Source organism: Oncorhynchus keta, chromosome 13 (assembly GCF_023373465.1).
Source record: "Oncorhynchus keta strain PuntledgeMale-10-30-2019 chromosome 13, Oket_V2, whole genome shotgun sequence".
Lineage (NCBI taxonomy): Eukaryota > Metazoa > Chordata > Actinopteri > Salmoniformes > Salmonidae > Oncorhynchus > Oncorhynchus keta.
In genome coordinates, this window is record NC_068433.1 from 28729636 (window position 1) to 28745092 (window position 15457).

The 15457-nt window shown below is 43.4% G+C and overlaps 1 protein-coding gene and 1 long non-coding RNA gene across 2 annotated transcripts in view; one reads left to right on the forward strand and one right to left on the reverse strand.

Moving 5' to 3' along the window:
• Positions 1 to 2490: 2490 nt before the first annotated feature.
• LOC118387491 (neurofilament medium polypeptide-like) lies at positions 2491 to 8129 on the forward strand. The gene is made up of 4 exons (XM_052459938.1): positions 2491 to 3648; positions 4636 to 4760; positions 4923 to 5915; positions 6678 to 8129. The coding sequence occupies exons 1-4, from the start codon at positions 2605 to 2607 to the stop codon at positions 7249 to 7251; spliced, it is 2736 nt and encodes a 911-aa protein (XP_052315898.1). The 5' UTR covers positions 2491 to 2604; the 3' UTR covers positions 7252 to 8129.
• Positions 6182 to 15457, reverse strand: part of LOC127906775 (uncharacterized) — a 33071-nt gene continuing 23795 nt past the window's right edge. Inside the window, exons 3-4 of the long non-coding RNA XR_008062819.1 lie at positions 6464 to 6712; positions 6182 to 6319 (exon numbers count right to left, since the gene is read on the reverse strand). This is a non-coding gene — a long non-coding RNA (uncharacterized LOC127906775). The remainder of the gene's footprint in view (positions 6320 to 6463; positions 6713 to 15457) is intronic.

Sequence of the window (15457 nt, forward strand, 5' to 3'; positions counted from 1 at the left end):
GATATAGAGTACAGTATATACGTATGCATATGAGATGAATAATGTAGGGTAAGTAACATTATATAAGGTAGCATTGTTTAAAGTGGCTAGTGATATATTTACATAATTTCCCATCAATTCCCATTATTAAAGTGGCTGGAGTTGGGTCAGTGTCAATGACAGTGTGTTGGCAGCAGCCACTCAATGGTAGTGGTGGCTGTTTAACAGTCTGATGGCCTTGAGATAGAAGCTGTTTTTCAGTCTCTCGGTCCCAGCTTTGATGCACCTGTACTGACCTCGCCTTCTGGATGATAGCGGGGTGAACAGGCAGTGGCTCGGGTGGTTGATGTCCTTGATGACCTTTATGGCCTTCCTGTAACATCGGGTGGTGTAGGTGTCCTGGAGGGCAGGTAGTTTGCCCCCGGTGATGCGTTGTGCAGACCTCACTACCCTCTGGAGAGCCTTACGGTTGAGGGCGGAGCAGTTGCCGTACCAGGCGGTGATACAGCCCGCCAGGTTGCTCTCGATTGTGCATCTGTAGAAGTTTGTGAGTTTGTGAGTGCTTTTGGTGACAAGCCGAATTTCTAACAGAATACAGATGGGTGATAAGTGACAAGTGTCAAATTAAATCTCAGAGATGGGAATCATTTATTCTTCCCTCTTAATTGTGGTATAAAACAAAGGTGTTTAAAGGCGTCTGGAGAATCTGAATGAAACCTGACAAACTATTTAAATCTTATTGTGGGTAATAATGTTCATGGAGGCAAAAATGGCCTTGCCGTTTGACAAAAAGAGTCTTGCTGGTTTTCATAGGAAGTGAAAAAAATAAGAAACCCGCACACTGCTCTTGCTAGTGTCACTGCTCTTTATTAAGTGATACTAGCAAGAGCAGTGTGCAGGTTTCTTATTTTTTCTCATGTTATTCAATTCTTACCATGTGCCTGCAACAAAGATAGCTCAGATGTGCAAGTGCCTTTTGAATTTTTAATCACTGGTTTTCATAGGATGAAATATTGTCATTAAAGGCAGTTAATTGGCCAAAACCAGAGGCAGCCATTTTGTTGCATTACCTGCATCAGTTGCAGGGTTTGCAATGACCTTAGTTACCTCTGAAATGGGTAGAGCAGGACTGAATGGGAATCAATAAGACTGACAACAGACTGCAGCCAATCAGATCTGTCAACCAACACTGCAGCTTCACTCCTTAGAAAAAACATCTCAATGCAGGGAGGAGATAGCAGCCTCTCTATCCCATGTGCTCTCATCTACAACCGAAAGACTGTAACTCATGCATTGTATTCTGTATCTGTTTGTGAAACCATATTAATCAACATGTTCCCCATCATTGTTAGAGTTGGACGATAGAGTTACAAAGTCATTCTGAGGAATGTAATTATAGAAAAAAATATATGTTGCAGTTTGGATGCCTATTCATCACTACAGAAATGCTTTGGTTTGAAATGGCTCAAAATAAAAGGGCAAGTTTGTCCATAACATATTATGATATGCATTATGAAGGTGACATATACTATTGAATGGGGTAAATGACTTGCATATAAGCACAGGCTGATCATAACTGTAATCTATACCAATAGCTGTCAATAACTACAACTATGATTAATGCTTCAACACTTCCTGGAAGTAGCAAGTGGTCACATAAATGCATCATATTGATTGAACCAACCCCCTCATGGTAGTCTCACTTTATACGTCATCGGTAGGTCACTGATGGTAATCCCTTTGATTTTGGGAGGTTTCCTGTCAAGAAGTAATCAGTCACCTATTATTGAAGACTTAGCACAAGCAAAACATCAATATAGGAAATTGGTTCGCTTTGCACATTTTCATAGGCAAATATACATTATTTATTCAATTAATTTAATGATCAATCATTCTGTTCAATTTGAGAAAAACATTTTCAACACTTTTCAAACACTTGAAAAGGACGGTAATGGTGTTTTGCTGCATTAAGTCGCTGTCCATGGCGCTGATATTGGAGTCTGGCGGACTGGTGCTGTCCATGGTGCCGATATTGCTTTCGCTCTAAATTGCATCGGTAAATTGATCATTTCGGGTATAACCGTTTTTGCTAACTAATAATAGGGGAAATAATAATTTACATGGGTCATTGAACTGCTCCATATTGGCTGGTTGAATTCGCAAATGCAGAGATGCATGTACAATTTTCTCTCTTATTCTAATGTTCAATATTTGGAGGAAACTCTATATGACAAGAGACAAATGATAAACACATCAACTTCAAGGACACATAGGCTATCCCAAACATCCTAATGATAATCACCCCATTTCCTTTTTTCTCCCTATGTGTGATCATTACTCTGCTTTCAAACCGCCACCCACGAACCCTCACACACTCAAGTAGTGTTTCACTTACATAGAGTATGAAGGGTTGAGACATGGCCCTCCCCCTCCGTTCGATCAATGGGCCAGTAAAAACAGTCTCTGCCTTGTCAGCGATAAGCTTATCCTATATAAAGGACGGCCGGTGAGACTAAGAATGCTGTGAGCGCCATCCACTCCGCACCTGCAAACACATACTCGCCCCACTCCTCCACCTCCGACACCTTCCATTCCATCTGCACACGCAACCCCTGGTCTGGCCGGATGAGTTACCACCCGGTGGACACGATAGGGAGTCCATTCAGGAGAAGTATGGATAGTAGGACCACCTACGGCCGCCCCACTGGCACCCCCTCCAGCGGGTTCCGTTCTCAGTCCTGGTCCCGGGCAAGCCCAGGCTCCACGATGACCTCCTCCTACAAGAGGAGCGTCAATATGCCGGTAGCCAGAGCGTACAGCTCCACACTCCTCAGCTCCGCCGACAGAGATGATTTCAATCAAACGAACGGAGACTACATGCGCTCCAACGAGAAAGAGCAGCTCCAGGGGCTCAACGACCGCTTCGCCGGTTACATCGACAAGGTGCACTACCTGGAGCAGCAGAACAGCCAGATCGAAGAGGAGATCCAGACGCTGCGGCAGAAGCACGTGTCGCAATCCCAGCTAGGCGATTTATACGACCAGGAACTCCAGGAGCTGCGCTCCATGCTGGAGCAGATTCACCACGATAAAGCGCAGATCCAGCTCGACACGGACCACATCGAGGATGACATCCAGAGAATTAGGGACCGCTTCGATGAGGAAGCCCGCATCAGGGATGAGACGGAAGGCATCATCCGGGCGTTGAAAAAAGACATGACCGACTCTGATTTGGTGAAGTCAGAGTTTGAGAAGAAAGTTCAGTCACTGCATGACGAGATTGCCTTTATCCGCAACAACCACGAAGAAGAGGTGAGCGACCTGTTTGCCCAGGTGCAGGCGTCGCAGGTGACCATGGAGAGGAAAGACATTCAGAAGACGGACATCACCGAGGCGCTCCGGGAGATCCGCACCCAGCTCGAGGGCCACTCCAACCAGAACCTGCAGCAGGTGGAGGACTGGTTCATGTGCCGCTATTCCAAGCTCACTGATGCTGCGGCACAAAACAAAGATGCAATCAAGTCCGCCCGTGATGAGATAGCAGACTACCGTCGCCAGCTTCAGTCCAAGACCGTGGAGTTAGAGTCCGTCCGTGGAACCAGGGAGTCACTGGAGAGGCAGTTGAATGACATCGAGGACCGACACAACAACGACCTGTCCAGCCTGCAGGTATGATGAGACCCGCTGTAGGCATTATTTTCATACAGAAACCCCCAGCCACAGGCTTAATGGTGAAGTATTCTATAAAGTTGTATTCTTCGTGTAAAGAGAAGCAATGTAGTGGAGAGAATAAATTATATAATAAGATGTGTTTTTCGTTGATTTCAAATTGAGAATATTAACACGACACCTTTGAGGTTTTTATTCTTATTTTAAATGTAGGTCTACTTATAAGGAGAGTCCCCTACTTTGATAGAGAGAAAGACACACACTTGCATTGTGTCCCCACATATTGTATTAGTTTGATTTTGAACGAACTAAATTGTTTTATTATGTGGGCCCTAAATGCATGTAGTTTAACAAGGCTATAAACTCTGCGCAATAGTGGTGTCTGCGCTTTTGCTTTAGATAGCCTAAATGGCACAATGCTGACATCTTATGGACACAGATTTAACATCTCCAAATGTTGGATCATTAGGCTAAGCATAAGCAGCGACACTTGGTGCACGTCAGGACATTATAGGTTTGGGAAGACATAATGCAGCAGACTGTTTTTTTTGTTATTTTTTCGTTGCTGAGCCAGAGACTCGGGGCCATTGAAACACAGTGCTGTTCACTGCGTCAGAATACATTATTTAACACAACACCAGTCCAATCTATCCAATTATTTGCACTTTCACCTTTCATAAATGAGACAGGAGGACTTCACAGTTTCAATTGTTATTGCAATGATATTTTATTGGAATCAAAAAGTGCTGTTTCAAATATAGGCCTATACAAGTTTAAATGTGCTTGTTAAGTAATTACCAGGATCACAAAATATGACATTGTATTTTTGATCGTTTTCTTATGATGTTTAGAAAGCAGTGTCCTTATGGAGAAATGTGTCTTCCCTACACCAGAAATAAATAACCAAGTATTATTTCAGGGTTCCATATAGGCGTAAGAAATAATAGCTCTTAACCAGCTTGTGTCTCTCGGTCTTGTTCTCTGCAGGAGACCATCCACCAGCTGGATAATGAGCTCAAGGGCACGAAGTGGGAGATGGCGCGTCATCTGCGTGAGTACCAGGACCTGCTCAATGTCAAGATGGCCCTCGACATTGAGATTGCTGCATACAGGTACAGTGCGACAACAGAGCGCTAATTAGGACTAACATTGAAAACATTTTTTTTAAATATATCATGTGTAATAAAAACATAAAGATCTAATTTATATATAGAAACTACATTTTTATATTAGGCCTACATTAAACTATATCTCATGTTCTACTGTTCTTGCAGGAAACTCCTAGAAGGTGAAGAGACCCACTTTAGCACTTTCCCCTACCGCCACACCGTCACCTCCTCTAAGAAGTCCAAGTATGAGCCTCCAAAACTGAAAGTCCAGCATAAGTTTGTAGAGGAGATCATCGATGAGATCAGGGTAGAGGATGAGAAGGATGAGATGGACCAGGCCCTGGCTGAGATGGCCCAGGAGTTTTCTGCCACTCTGGAGGCAGAGGCAACAGATGAAGGAGAGGATGAGGGAGAAGAGGGAGGAGAAGAAGCAGAGGGAGAAGGGAGAGAGGGTGAATCAGAAGAGGTTGTAGACTCCACTGAAGCCCAAGTTAGCTCCAGCACACCTAATGAGGAGGAAGAGGATGACAAAGAAGGTGATGATGAAGAGGAAGAGGGAGAAAAAGAAGAAGAGGGTGAGAAAGGAGAAGAGGGTGAGGGTGAGAAGGGAGATGATACAGAAGGTGGTGATGAGGGAGAAGGAGAGGGGGAATTAGAGGAGACAGTCCTGTGCTCTAAAGCCCCAGAATCAAAGGCCTCTCCTGACAAAGAGAAGGCTGGAGAGGATGGAAGCGGAGGAGAAGAGGAGACAGGAGAGGGAGATGGAGAAGAGGAGGGTGATGATCAAGATGAAGATGCAGGTAGTGACAAAGGATCCAAAGATGGAGATGATAAGGATGAGGAAGATGAGAAGAAGGGAAAGGATGAGAAAGAAGACAAAACAGATGAGAAGGCAGCTGTAGCCAAGACAGAGGCTCCCAAAACAGAAGCCCCAAAGAGTGAGGCCCCAAAAGTTGAGGTCCAGAAAGCTGAGTCCCCAAAGCCCTCCAAGCCAGACTCCCTAAAAGTTGAATCCCCAAAGGCTGGGTCCCCCAAGTCTGAGTCCCCAAAAGCTGGATCCCCCAAACATGAATCTCCCAAAGCTGTAACTCCCAAATCTGAATCTCCAAAACCTGGCTCCCCCAAATCTGAATCCCCAAAACCTGCTGGATCCCCCAAATCTGAATCTGGATCCCCCAAATCTGAATCCCCAAAACCTTCTGGACCTGAATCCCCAAAACCTGGATCCCCCAAATCTGAATCCCCAAAACCTTGGATCTGGATCCCCTAAATCTGAAAATCTGAATCCCAAAACTTGCTGGATCCCCCAAATCTGAATCCCCAAAACCTCCCCCAAATCTGAATCCCCAAAACCTTCTGGATCCCCTAAATCTGAATCCCCAAAACTTGGATCCCCAAAATCTGAATCTCCAAAACTTGATCCCCTAAATCTGAATCCCCAAAGCCTGCTGGATCCCCCACTTCTGAATCCCCCAAACCTGCTGGATCCCCTAAATCTGCTGGATCCCCCAAATCTGAATCCCCAAAACCTTCTGGATCCCCCAAATCTGAATCCCCAAAACCTGCTGGATCCCCCAAATCTGAATCCCCAAAACCTTCTGATCCCCCAAATCCCCAAAACCTTCTGGATCCCCCAAATCTGAATCCCCAAAAACCTGGATCCCCCAAATGTGAATCTGGATCCCCCAAATCTGAATCCCCAAAACCTTCTGGATCCCCTAAATCTGAATCCCCAAAACCTGCTGGAACCCCTAAATCTGAATCCCCAAAACCTACTGGATCCCCTACTTCTGAATCCCCCAAATCTGCTGGATCCCCTAAATCTGAATCCCCAAACCCTGCTGGATCCCCAAAATCTGAATCCCCAAAACTTGCTGGATCCCCTAAATCTGAATCCCCAAAACCTGCTGGATCCCCTACTTCTGAATCCCCCAAACCTGCTGGATCCCCTAAATCTGAATCCCCAAAACCTGCTGGCTCCCCCAAATCGGATTCCCCCAAATTAGGATCCCCCGAGGCAGAGTCCCCTAAGGGTGAGGCCCCCAAACCAGAAGCTCCAACGTCAGAGGCCCCCAAGGCTGCAGAAGAGAAAGTAGACAAAAATAGTGATTCAGAGGAAGAGAGGATGGTAGAAAAGAAAGACGCAGCCATGAACAAAGATGTGGAGAAGATTACCCCAGAGGACAAGGACAAGAAGGATGAGGGTGGGAAAGAGGCAGAGGAGAAGGATGTTATCTCAAATGGAGTGGACGAGAGCCCCACTAAAGATGACCCGGACCAGAAAGATGATCCAAAGGACCAGAAGGTGGTCATCACCAAAACGGTGGAGACCATCACCACTGGAGAGGACGGGGCCAAGCATGTCACCAAATCGGTCACTGTCACCGAGACTGTTAAGGAGTCTGAGGATGTGATGCAGGAGAAGACAGTCTCCAGCAAGAAGATGGAGAAACACTCTTCCCAGTCCGTCAAGGTGGTGACTGAAACTGAGTAACTGCGCTAGATCCAACCCACTCAGGAGGAACAAAGATGACATGATAAAAAGCAATCAACCCAGAACTAACATAACAAAGAAATCATAGAGCTAGAGCGATGTAATAAAGAGAACCACTCTCAAACATACAGAAAAGCAACGAGAGAAGCCATATGATGTGACAAAGCTAACGTTTAAAAAATGCATGTTGAGAGAAAGCTTTAAATGGGTTTTGCTGCAGATTAAATCAAGAAAATGTGACAGTGGGACAGATTATTAATTGTCTTTATGTTTCCCTGCAGTTCACGGGAGGGCTCACGGGTGGGGGCGTCTGCATGCTAGCTCAGGGAGGGAGACCCCTCCGCTCTAACCTGTATGGATGGATGGAAGGTTTACAGTTTAGATGCATACTGTATGTGGGTGGGAGAGTGATAGAAATGTATGTTCATTCAAATGTTAATTCAAAAAGGGGTGCCTGGGTTGGAGGGTCCACTTTATAGACACTTGTTCAAAAGGACTAGCCTTTTTATGTGAAGATACCAACTGAGCCAAAAATGCAATCGTCTACAACACAATATAGTGAAGAATGAGAAAGACGATGGTGCAATGTACTGATGATCATAAACATACAGTACCCGAAGCAACTAAAGCATTAAGAACCTTGAAGAAACACTGAGCCTTAAACATGCTTTTTATCTGTATCTATTATGTTTACCTAATGAGTGCAATTGAAAATAAATATGTAAATGTGCACACATACATTCTTGTATGCATAGGATGGACTTGAATTTAAATAGCGAATTTAAATGAGGTGCTACAGTTTGCACTCCCATGTCTTTACTCATCATGAACTATTTCCCAGCAGCATTTGCTCAATAAATGTCATTCTGAAATACAAATATGGTCTCTTGTTCTTTTATGCAATTGTCCTGTCATGTCCTTACACTTGTTCATTTACAGTAGCTGTCTCACCTCAACATGCACACTATTCTATTTCTTCATCTGCTTTCATAGGGATGGGATTGCATGCTTCATGATCTTTTGTAGCCTAGAAATTATACAAAACCATATCACCATCCAGAGGCTGTCCTCTACAGATTTTTTAAATCTACACTGTAATATGTGCATACCATCAAAGAATGATCCACCAACCATAATATAAACGATGCACCCCATGGCATGTTCATGCAAATAGCATTTTATTATAGCACTTGATTTATCAAATCAAACTTTATTTACATAGCACATTTCTTACCATAAACAATGCAATTCAATGTACTTCACTTACATAAATAAAATAATAAAACAGTGAGAAAGATAAAAACAAAACATTTCTGGACAAATATAAAATGAAGATAGATAAATATCAAATTAAGATAAACAAATATAATACGAAGATAGATAAATATCAAATGAAGATAGATAAATAAATATAAAATGAAGATAGATAAATAAATATAAAATGAAGATATATAAATAAATATAAAATGAAGATAGATAAATATCAAATTAAGATAAACAAATATAATACGAAGATAGATAAATATCAAATGAAGATAGATAAATAAATATAAAATGAAGATAGATAAATAAATATAAAATGAAGATAGATAAATAAATATAAAATGAAGATAGATAAATAAATATAAAATGAAGATAGATAAATAAATATAAAATGAAGATAGATAAATAAATATAAAATGAAGATAGATAAATAAATATAAAATGAAGATAGATAAATAAATATAAAATGAAGATAGATAAATAAATATAAAATGAAGATAGATAAATAAATATAAAATGAAGATAGATAAATAAATATAAAATGAAGATAGATAAATAAATATAAAATGAAGATAGATAAATAAATATAAAATGAAAATAGATAAATATCAAATTAAGATAGATACATTAGGATAGTAAAACAATATTAAATAAATTAGGATAGTAAAACAATATAAAATAAATTAGGATAGTAAAACATTATTAAATAAATTAGGATAGTAAAACAATATTAAATAAATTAGGATAGTAAAACAATAAAAAATACATTTGGAAAGTAAAACTATATTAAATAAATTAGGATAGTAAAATCACATTAAAACAACTGTGAACATGAGAGAGTAATATGAGATACTGTATTAATATTGAGAGATGTTTATGCAGTTTCAACAAATAGCTACATTATTTTAGAACAACATTACCTACATTGATAAACATGATTTTAAACTACACATATTTAATTCAAAGTATTTTACATGACAAGTTAAACAATTGAGTGATAGATCCTTCGAAGATTTAGCAACATTAAAGCAGACAGCAACCCAATCGTAATTTGAAATTCAGCACCACCGGAAAATGGACAGCGACTATCTCAGGCAGAATCCATGAAGAGGTTTCTTTGAAATGTAGCCTATAACTCACTCACGGTGAATGAATACTTATTATAATGCTAGAATGATAGTTGGTCTGATTCTATGCCACAAAGCACGATAACACCTGGGGTGTTACATATACGTTTTTATTCCTAAAACTTTCAGAACAAAATATTCTAACATTTAAGAAAAATATTATGACATACAGTGCCTTCGGAAAAGATTCAGACCCCATTACTTGTTTCACATTTTATTTCGTTAGACTCATTCAAAAATTGATTAACTAAAAAAATACTTAGCAATCTACACAAAATACCCCATAATGACAAAGCGAAAACATGTTTTTAGAATTGTTTGCAAATTTATTACAGATAAAAAACAGAAAACATTATTTACTTAGGTATTCAGACCCTTTGATATGAGACTCAAAATTGAGCTCAGGTGCATCCTGTTTCCATTGATCATCATTGAGATGTTTCTACAACTTGTAGTCCCACTGTTGTAAATTCAATTGATTGGACATGATGTGGAAAGGCACACAACTGTCTATATAAGGTCCGTAGAGCTCCAAGCCAGGATTGTGTCGAGGCACAGATCTGGGGAAGGGTACCAACACTTTTCTACAGCATTGAAGATCCCCAAGAACACAGCGGCCTCCATCATTCTTAAATGGAAGAAGTTTGGAACCACCAAGAGCTGGCCGCCCGGCCAAACTGAGCAATCGGTGGAGAATGGTCTTGGTCAGGGAGGGATGGTCTCTAAGACAGAGCTCCACAGTTCCTCTGTGGAGATAGGAGAACCTTCGAGAAGGACAACCATCTCTGCAGCACTCCGCCAATCAGGCATTTATGGTAAATTTACCAGATGGAAGCCACTTAACAGTAAAAGGCGCATGACAGCCTGCCTGGAGTTTGCCAAAAGGCACCTAAAGACTCTCAGTCCATGAGAAACAAGATTTTCTGCAAATCCAAGATGGCGTAGCAGTCAGACGTCTTTGTCCTTCATCTTGTCGTGTCCCATGTATAGATCTTTTATATCTTTTTCTTCGCATATCTTTTTTATATTTCTCTAAACCTCAACTTCATAATAGTCTCCTGCAACCCACCTCACCCAACATGGTGTGGATCTGTTTTTTCTAAAGTATATTTATTTACCTCCGGAACCTGAATCCCCCAACAGAAGCTTGCCAGCTCACTCGCTACTAGCTAGTAGTCAGCTAACCACTGCTAGTGGTCATCAGCTAACCTTAAGCTCGGCAAACTCTCACCACTTTGTACAACACGACTCAAACCGGACATATTTTCTCTCCATATCCCCGGATTCCTACCGCAAGCTCTGAACCTTTCACATGGATCATCGCAGCTAGCTAGCTGCAATCCGAGTGACTACTCCTGGCTAACGTCTGTCCCAAAGCAAGCACCAATTAGCCTGGAGCTAGCCCATGCTAGGCCTATTCTCCCGGCTAGCTGAAGAGGCCCATCAGTCACTCCTGGGCTACAATACCCAGACCCCTTCTACTGCCGGTACGGGGCACTGAACCTCGCCGATCCTTGACGACTGGACTACCGACGTAATCTGCTCGAGGGGGTACTCAACTGGCCCCTAGGTTGCAACGTCCCCTGAATGCCTATCTGCTAGCCTGCTAACCACGGCCCGCTAGCTGTCTAGAGCATCTTGGACTGTTAGCTGAATAGATCCATCTGCCAATTTCTTGGGCCACTATACCTATTTTGCCTATTGGACTTGGACCCCTCTGCTACTCGAACCCTACTAATCCATCCCGACTGGTCTATCGACGTCACCGCACGTGGAGGCTAAATCAGTCTTTCCTCCGTCCCGGCCTGCTAGCTGTCTGAATCGCCATGCCTCCAGCCAGCCAAACCACTCACTGGACCCCTATGATCACTGGGCTAAAGGTGCATGCCTCACCCTAACACCAATATGCCTTGTCCATTACTGTCCTGGATAGTGATTATTGTCTTATTTCACTGTGGAGCCTATAGCCCTGCTCAATTTGCCTTAACCAACCATTTAGTTCCACTCTCATAGATATCATCCTAACCAACTTTCCCTCCAAATACACCTCTCCTGTTTTCAACCAAGATCTCAGCGATCACTGCCTCATTGCCTACATCCATAATGGGTCTGCGGTCAAACGACCACCCCTCATCACTGTCAAACGCTCCCTAAAACACTTCAGCGAGCAGGCCTTTCTAATCGACCTGGCCCGGGTATCCTGGAAGGATATTGACCTCATCCCGTCAGTAGAGGATGCCTGGTTATTCTTTAAAAGTGCCTTCCTCACCGTCTTAAATGAGCATGCCCCAGTCAAAAAAATGTAACCAGGAACAGATGTATCCCTTGGTTCTCTCCAGACCTGACTGTCCTTGACCAGCACAAAAACATCCTGTGGCGTTCTGCATTAGCATCGAATAGCCCCTGTGATATGCAACTTTTCAGGGAAGTCAGGAAGTAATATACACAGGCAGTTAGGAAAGCTAAGGCTAGCTTTTTCAAGCAGAAATTTGCATCCTGTAACACAAACTCACAAAAGTTCCGGGACGCTGTAAAGTCCTGTAAGAACACCTCCTTCCAGCTGCCCACAGCACTGAGGCTAGGAAACATTGTCACCACCAATAAATCCACTATAATTGAGAATTTCAATAAGCATATTTCTACGGCTGGCCATGCTTACTGCCTGGCTACCCCTACCCCGATCAACAGCCCTTCACCCCCCACAGAAACTCACCCAAGCCTCCCCCATTTCTCCTTCACCCAAATCCAGATAGCTGATGTTCTGAAAGAGCTGCAATATCTGGACCCCTACAAATCAGCCGGGCTCGACAATCTGGACCCTCTCTTTCTAAAATGATCTGCCGAAATTGGTGCAACCCCTATTACTAGCCTGTTCAACCTCTCTTTCGTATCGTCTGAGAAACCCAAAGATTGGAAAGCTGCCGCGGTCATCCTCTTCTTCAAAAGGAGAGACACTCTAGACCCAAACTGCAGCAGAACTATATCTATCTTACCCTGACTTTCTAAGCTCTTCGAAAGCCAAGTTAACAAATGGATTTCCGACCATTTCAAATCCCACCGTACCTTCTCCGCTATGCAATCTGGTTTCAGAGCTGGTCATGGGTGCACCTCAGCCACATTCAAGGTCCTAAACGATATCATAACCCCCATCGATAAGAGACATTACTGTGCAGCCGTATTCATCAACCTGGCCAAGGCATTCGACTCTGTCAATCACCACATTCTTATTGGCAGACTCAACAGCCTTGGTTTCTCAAGTGATTGCCTCGCCTGGTTCACCAATTACTTCTCTGATAGAGCTCAGTGTGTCATATCGGAGGGCCTGTTGTCCGGACCTCTGGCAGTCTCTATCGGGGTGCCACAGGGTTCAATTCGCGGGCCGACTCTCTTCACTGTATACATCAATGATGTCGCTCTTGCTGTTGGTCCACCTCTACGCAGACGACACCATTCTGTATACCTCTGGCCCTTCTTTGGACACTGTGTTAACTAACCTCCAGACGAGCTACAATGATGGACTCTGTGGGAAACGGGCGCGGCCAAGTTGCGTGGGTTGGGGGCTATTGGACAGTGGTGGACGAGAGAAAGGCGTGTAAGACTTGCAGGCCATGGGCGACTCTATAGGTCTGCGGTCCACCAGTAGATTGCCAATGGATATGAACATCCGGATGTATTGGTTTACGTCCGTTAAATCTCCTCTGCAGGCCAGTTTGGTCTGTAACTCCCGATTAAGACCCCTCCTGTAGACTGTAAGGAGCGCTGGTTCACTCCATCCACTGCTGGCAGCCATGGTGCTGAACTCAAGGGCATACTCTGTGGTGGAACGATGGCCCTGTCGCAGCTCACATAACAGGTCCCCGGTGTGACGACCTGAAACTGAATGGTCGAACACCTCCTTGAAGACGGCATGGAAACGTGATTCAGAGGACAGATCAGATCTTTGAGCGGCCCACAGGGCTGTGACCCAATCCAGAGATTTGCCTGTGAGTAGGGAGATGATGAAGTCCACCCTGTCTTTGTCAGAGGTGAAGTCAGTGAGGTGAGGGTCTATGTACAGGTTACAATGCATGCGAAATCCTTGACATTTCCCTGGGGAGCTGTCATATTTATTAGGAATAGATATAGGGGAGGATGAACGAGAGGAGGCTGTGGCACCTGATATGGATGAAGCAGAAATGGACTGATGAAGGAGGTTGCAGAGTTCGTCGAGCCATTCCTCCTGCCGGGCTAGACGTAGCTGCAGCTCTGCTGAATCATTCTGTCGTGTTTGGTGAGGTATTTTGTAATGAACACGATATGAGACAGAGAGCTGGTTTCAAGTGCAGAGCACAGGAGGTGTTTATTGGAAGGGACCATAGGAGGAGGCAGGTAGCAGGGTCCAGGGGCAGGCAGAAGGTCATACACGGTAGGTCCAAAATGGCAACAGTACAGGCAGGGAATAGGCAAAAGGTGTCGTGAGTGAGGCAGGCAAAAACTATAATACACGGGAGGCATGAAGGACAAGAAAAAACAGAGCTCCAAAAGAAGTGTGTCTCAAAACAAACAATACCTCACAGTGATGGGGTGCAAGGAACTGAACTAAATAGTGTGGGATGATGACATGCAGGTGTGTGAACAGGTGATTAGAATTCCGGTGATTGGGATCTGGAGAGTGAGCAGGAAAGTGGGCTGGGTTCCAGGATCTAAGTGTTTAGAAGTATGAGTTGGATGCTTACGTTACAGTTTGTTTTTCCGAGTTCCCAGTTGTCTTGAAAGCACCATAAATCCAGAGAATGCCAGACTTTGATAACAAAATTTGCCCACGAAGGACCGTCGTGCCACCTTCCTGTTCAAGTGATCACAGCACAACAAGGCGAGTCCAAAAATGTATTGTATGCTGCTGCATAAATGATGTGTCCTCGGATGGGGCCACAGTGTCTCCTGACCCCTCCTGTCTCAGCCTCCAGTATTTATGCTGCAGTAGTTTATGTGTCGGGGGGCTAGGGTCAGTTTGTTATATCTGGAGTACTTCTCCTGTCCTATTCGGTGTCCTGTGTGAATTTAAGTGTGCTCTCTCTAATTCTCTCTTTCTCTCTTTCTTTCTCTTTCGGAGGACCTGAGCCCTAGGACCATGCCTCAGGACTACCTGACATGATGACTCCTTGCTGTCCCCAGTCCACCTGGCCGTGCTGCTGCTCCAGTTTCAACTGTTCTGCCTTATTATTATTAGACCATGCTGGTCATTTATGAACATTTGAACATCTTGGCCTTGTTCTGTTATAATCTCCACCCGGCACAGCCAGAAGAGGACTGGCCATCCCACATAGCCTGGTTCCTCTCTAGGTTTCTACCTAGGTTTTGGCCTTTCTAGGGAGTTTTTCCTAGCCACCGTGCTTCTACACCTGCATTGCTTGCTGTTTGGGGTTTTAGGCTGGGTTTCTGTACAGCACTTTGAGATATCAGCTGATGTACGAAGGGTTATATGAATAAATTTGATTTGATTTTGATTAATATGCCAGGAAGATATGTATACTATAGCGAAGAAAGTAATACTAAGTGTATGTTGTGTAGGAAGCTGTTAGTAGCCAACGTGCCTCACCCTAATAATTTGGTCTATTTTCCCCTCTTAATTTCGCCTACTGATCTGACTTGGTGGTGCACATGTAGCCTATAACCTGTTTTAGAGAAATGCAATCATTGAATATTGTAAGAGCTTTCATTGTCTGCTTATATGGCCCCTTTATTTAGCCTATCATTCTGACTTGGTGTACAGGGAGAACACTGTAAGAACAACCCATGTTCTGAATTGTGTCGCTGTACATTTCAAAGTGCGAAAC

What these genes read in the sequence shown, in the direction of transcription:
- LOC118387491 (XM_052459938.1), top strand. Translation starts at nt 2,605, where the DNA reads ATGAGTTACCACCCGGTGGACACGATAGGGAGTCCATTCAGGAGAAGT. An exon ending in ACGACCTGTCCAGCCTGCAG is followed by an intron (nt 3,649 to 4,635) that starts GTATGATGAGAC and finishes TGTTCTCTGCAG; the next exon opens with GAGACCATCCACCAGCTGGA. An exon ending in ATTGAGATTGCTGCATACAG is followed by an intron (nt 4,761 to 4,922) that starts GTACAGTGCGAC and finishes CTGTTCTTGCAG; the next exon opens with GAAACTCCTAGAAGGTGAAG.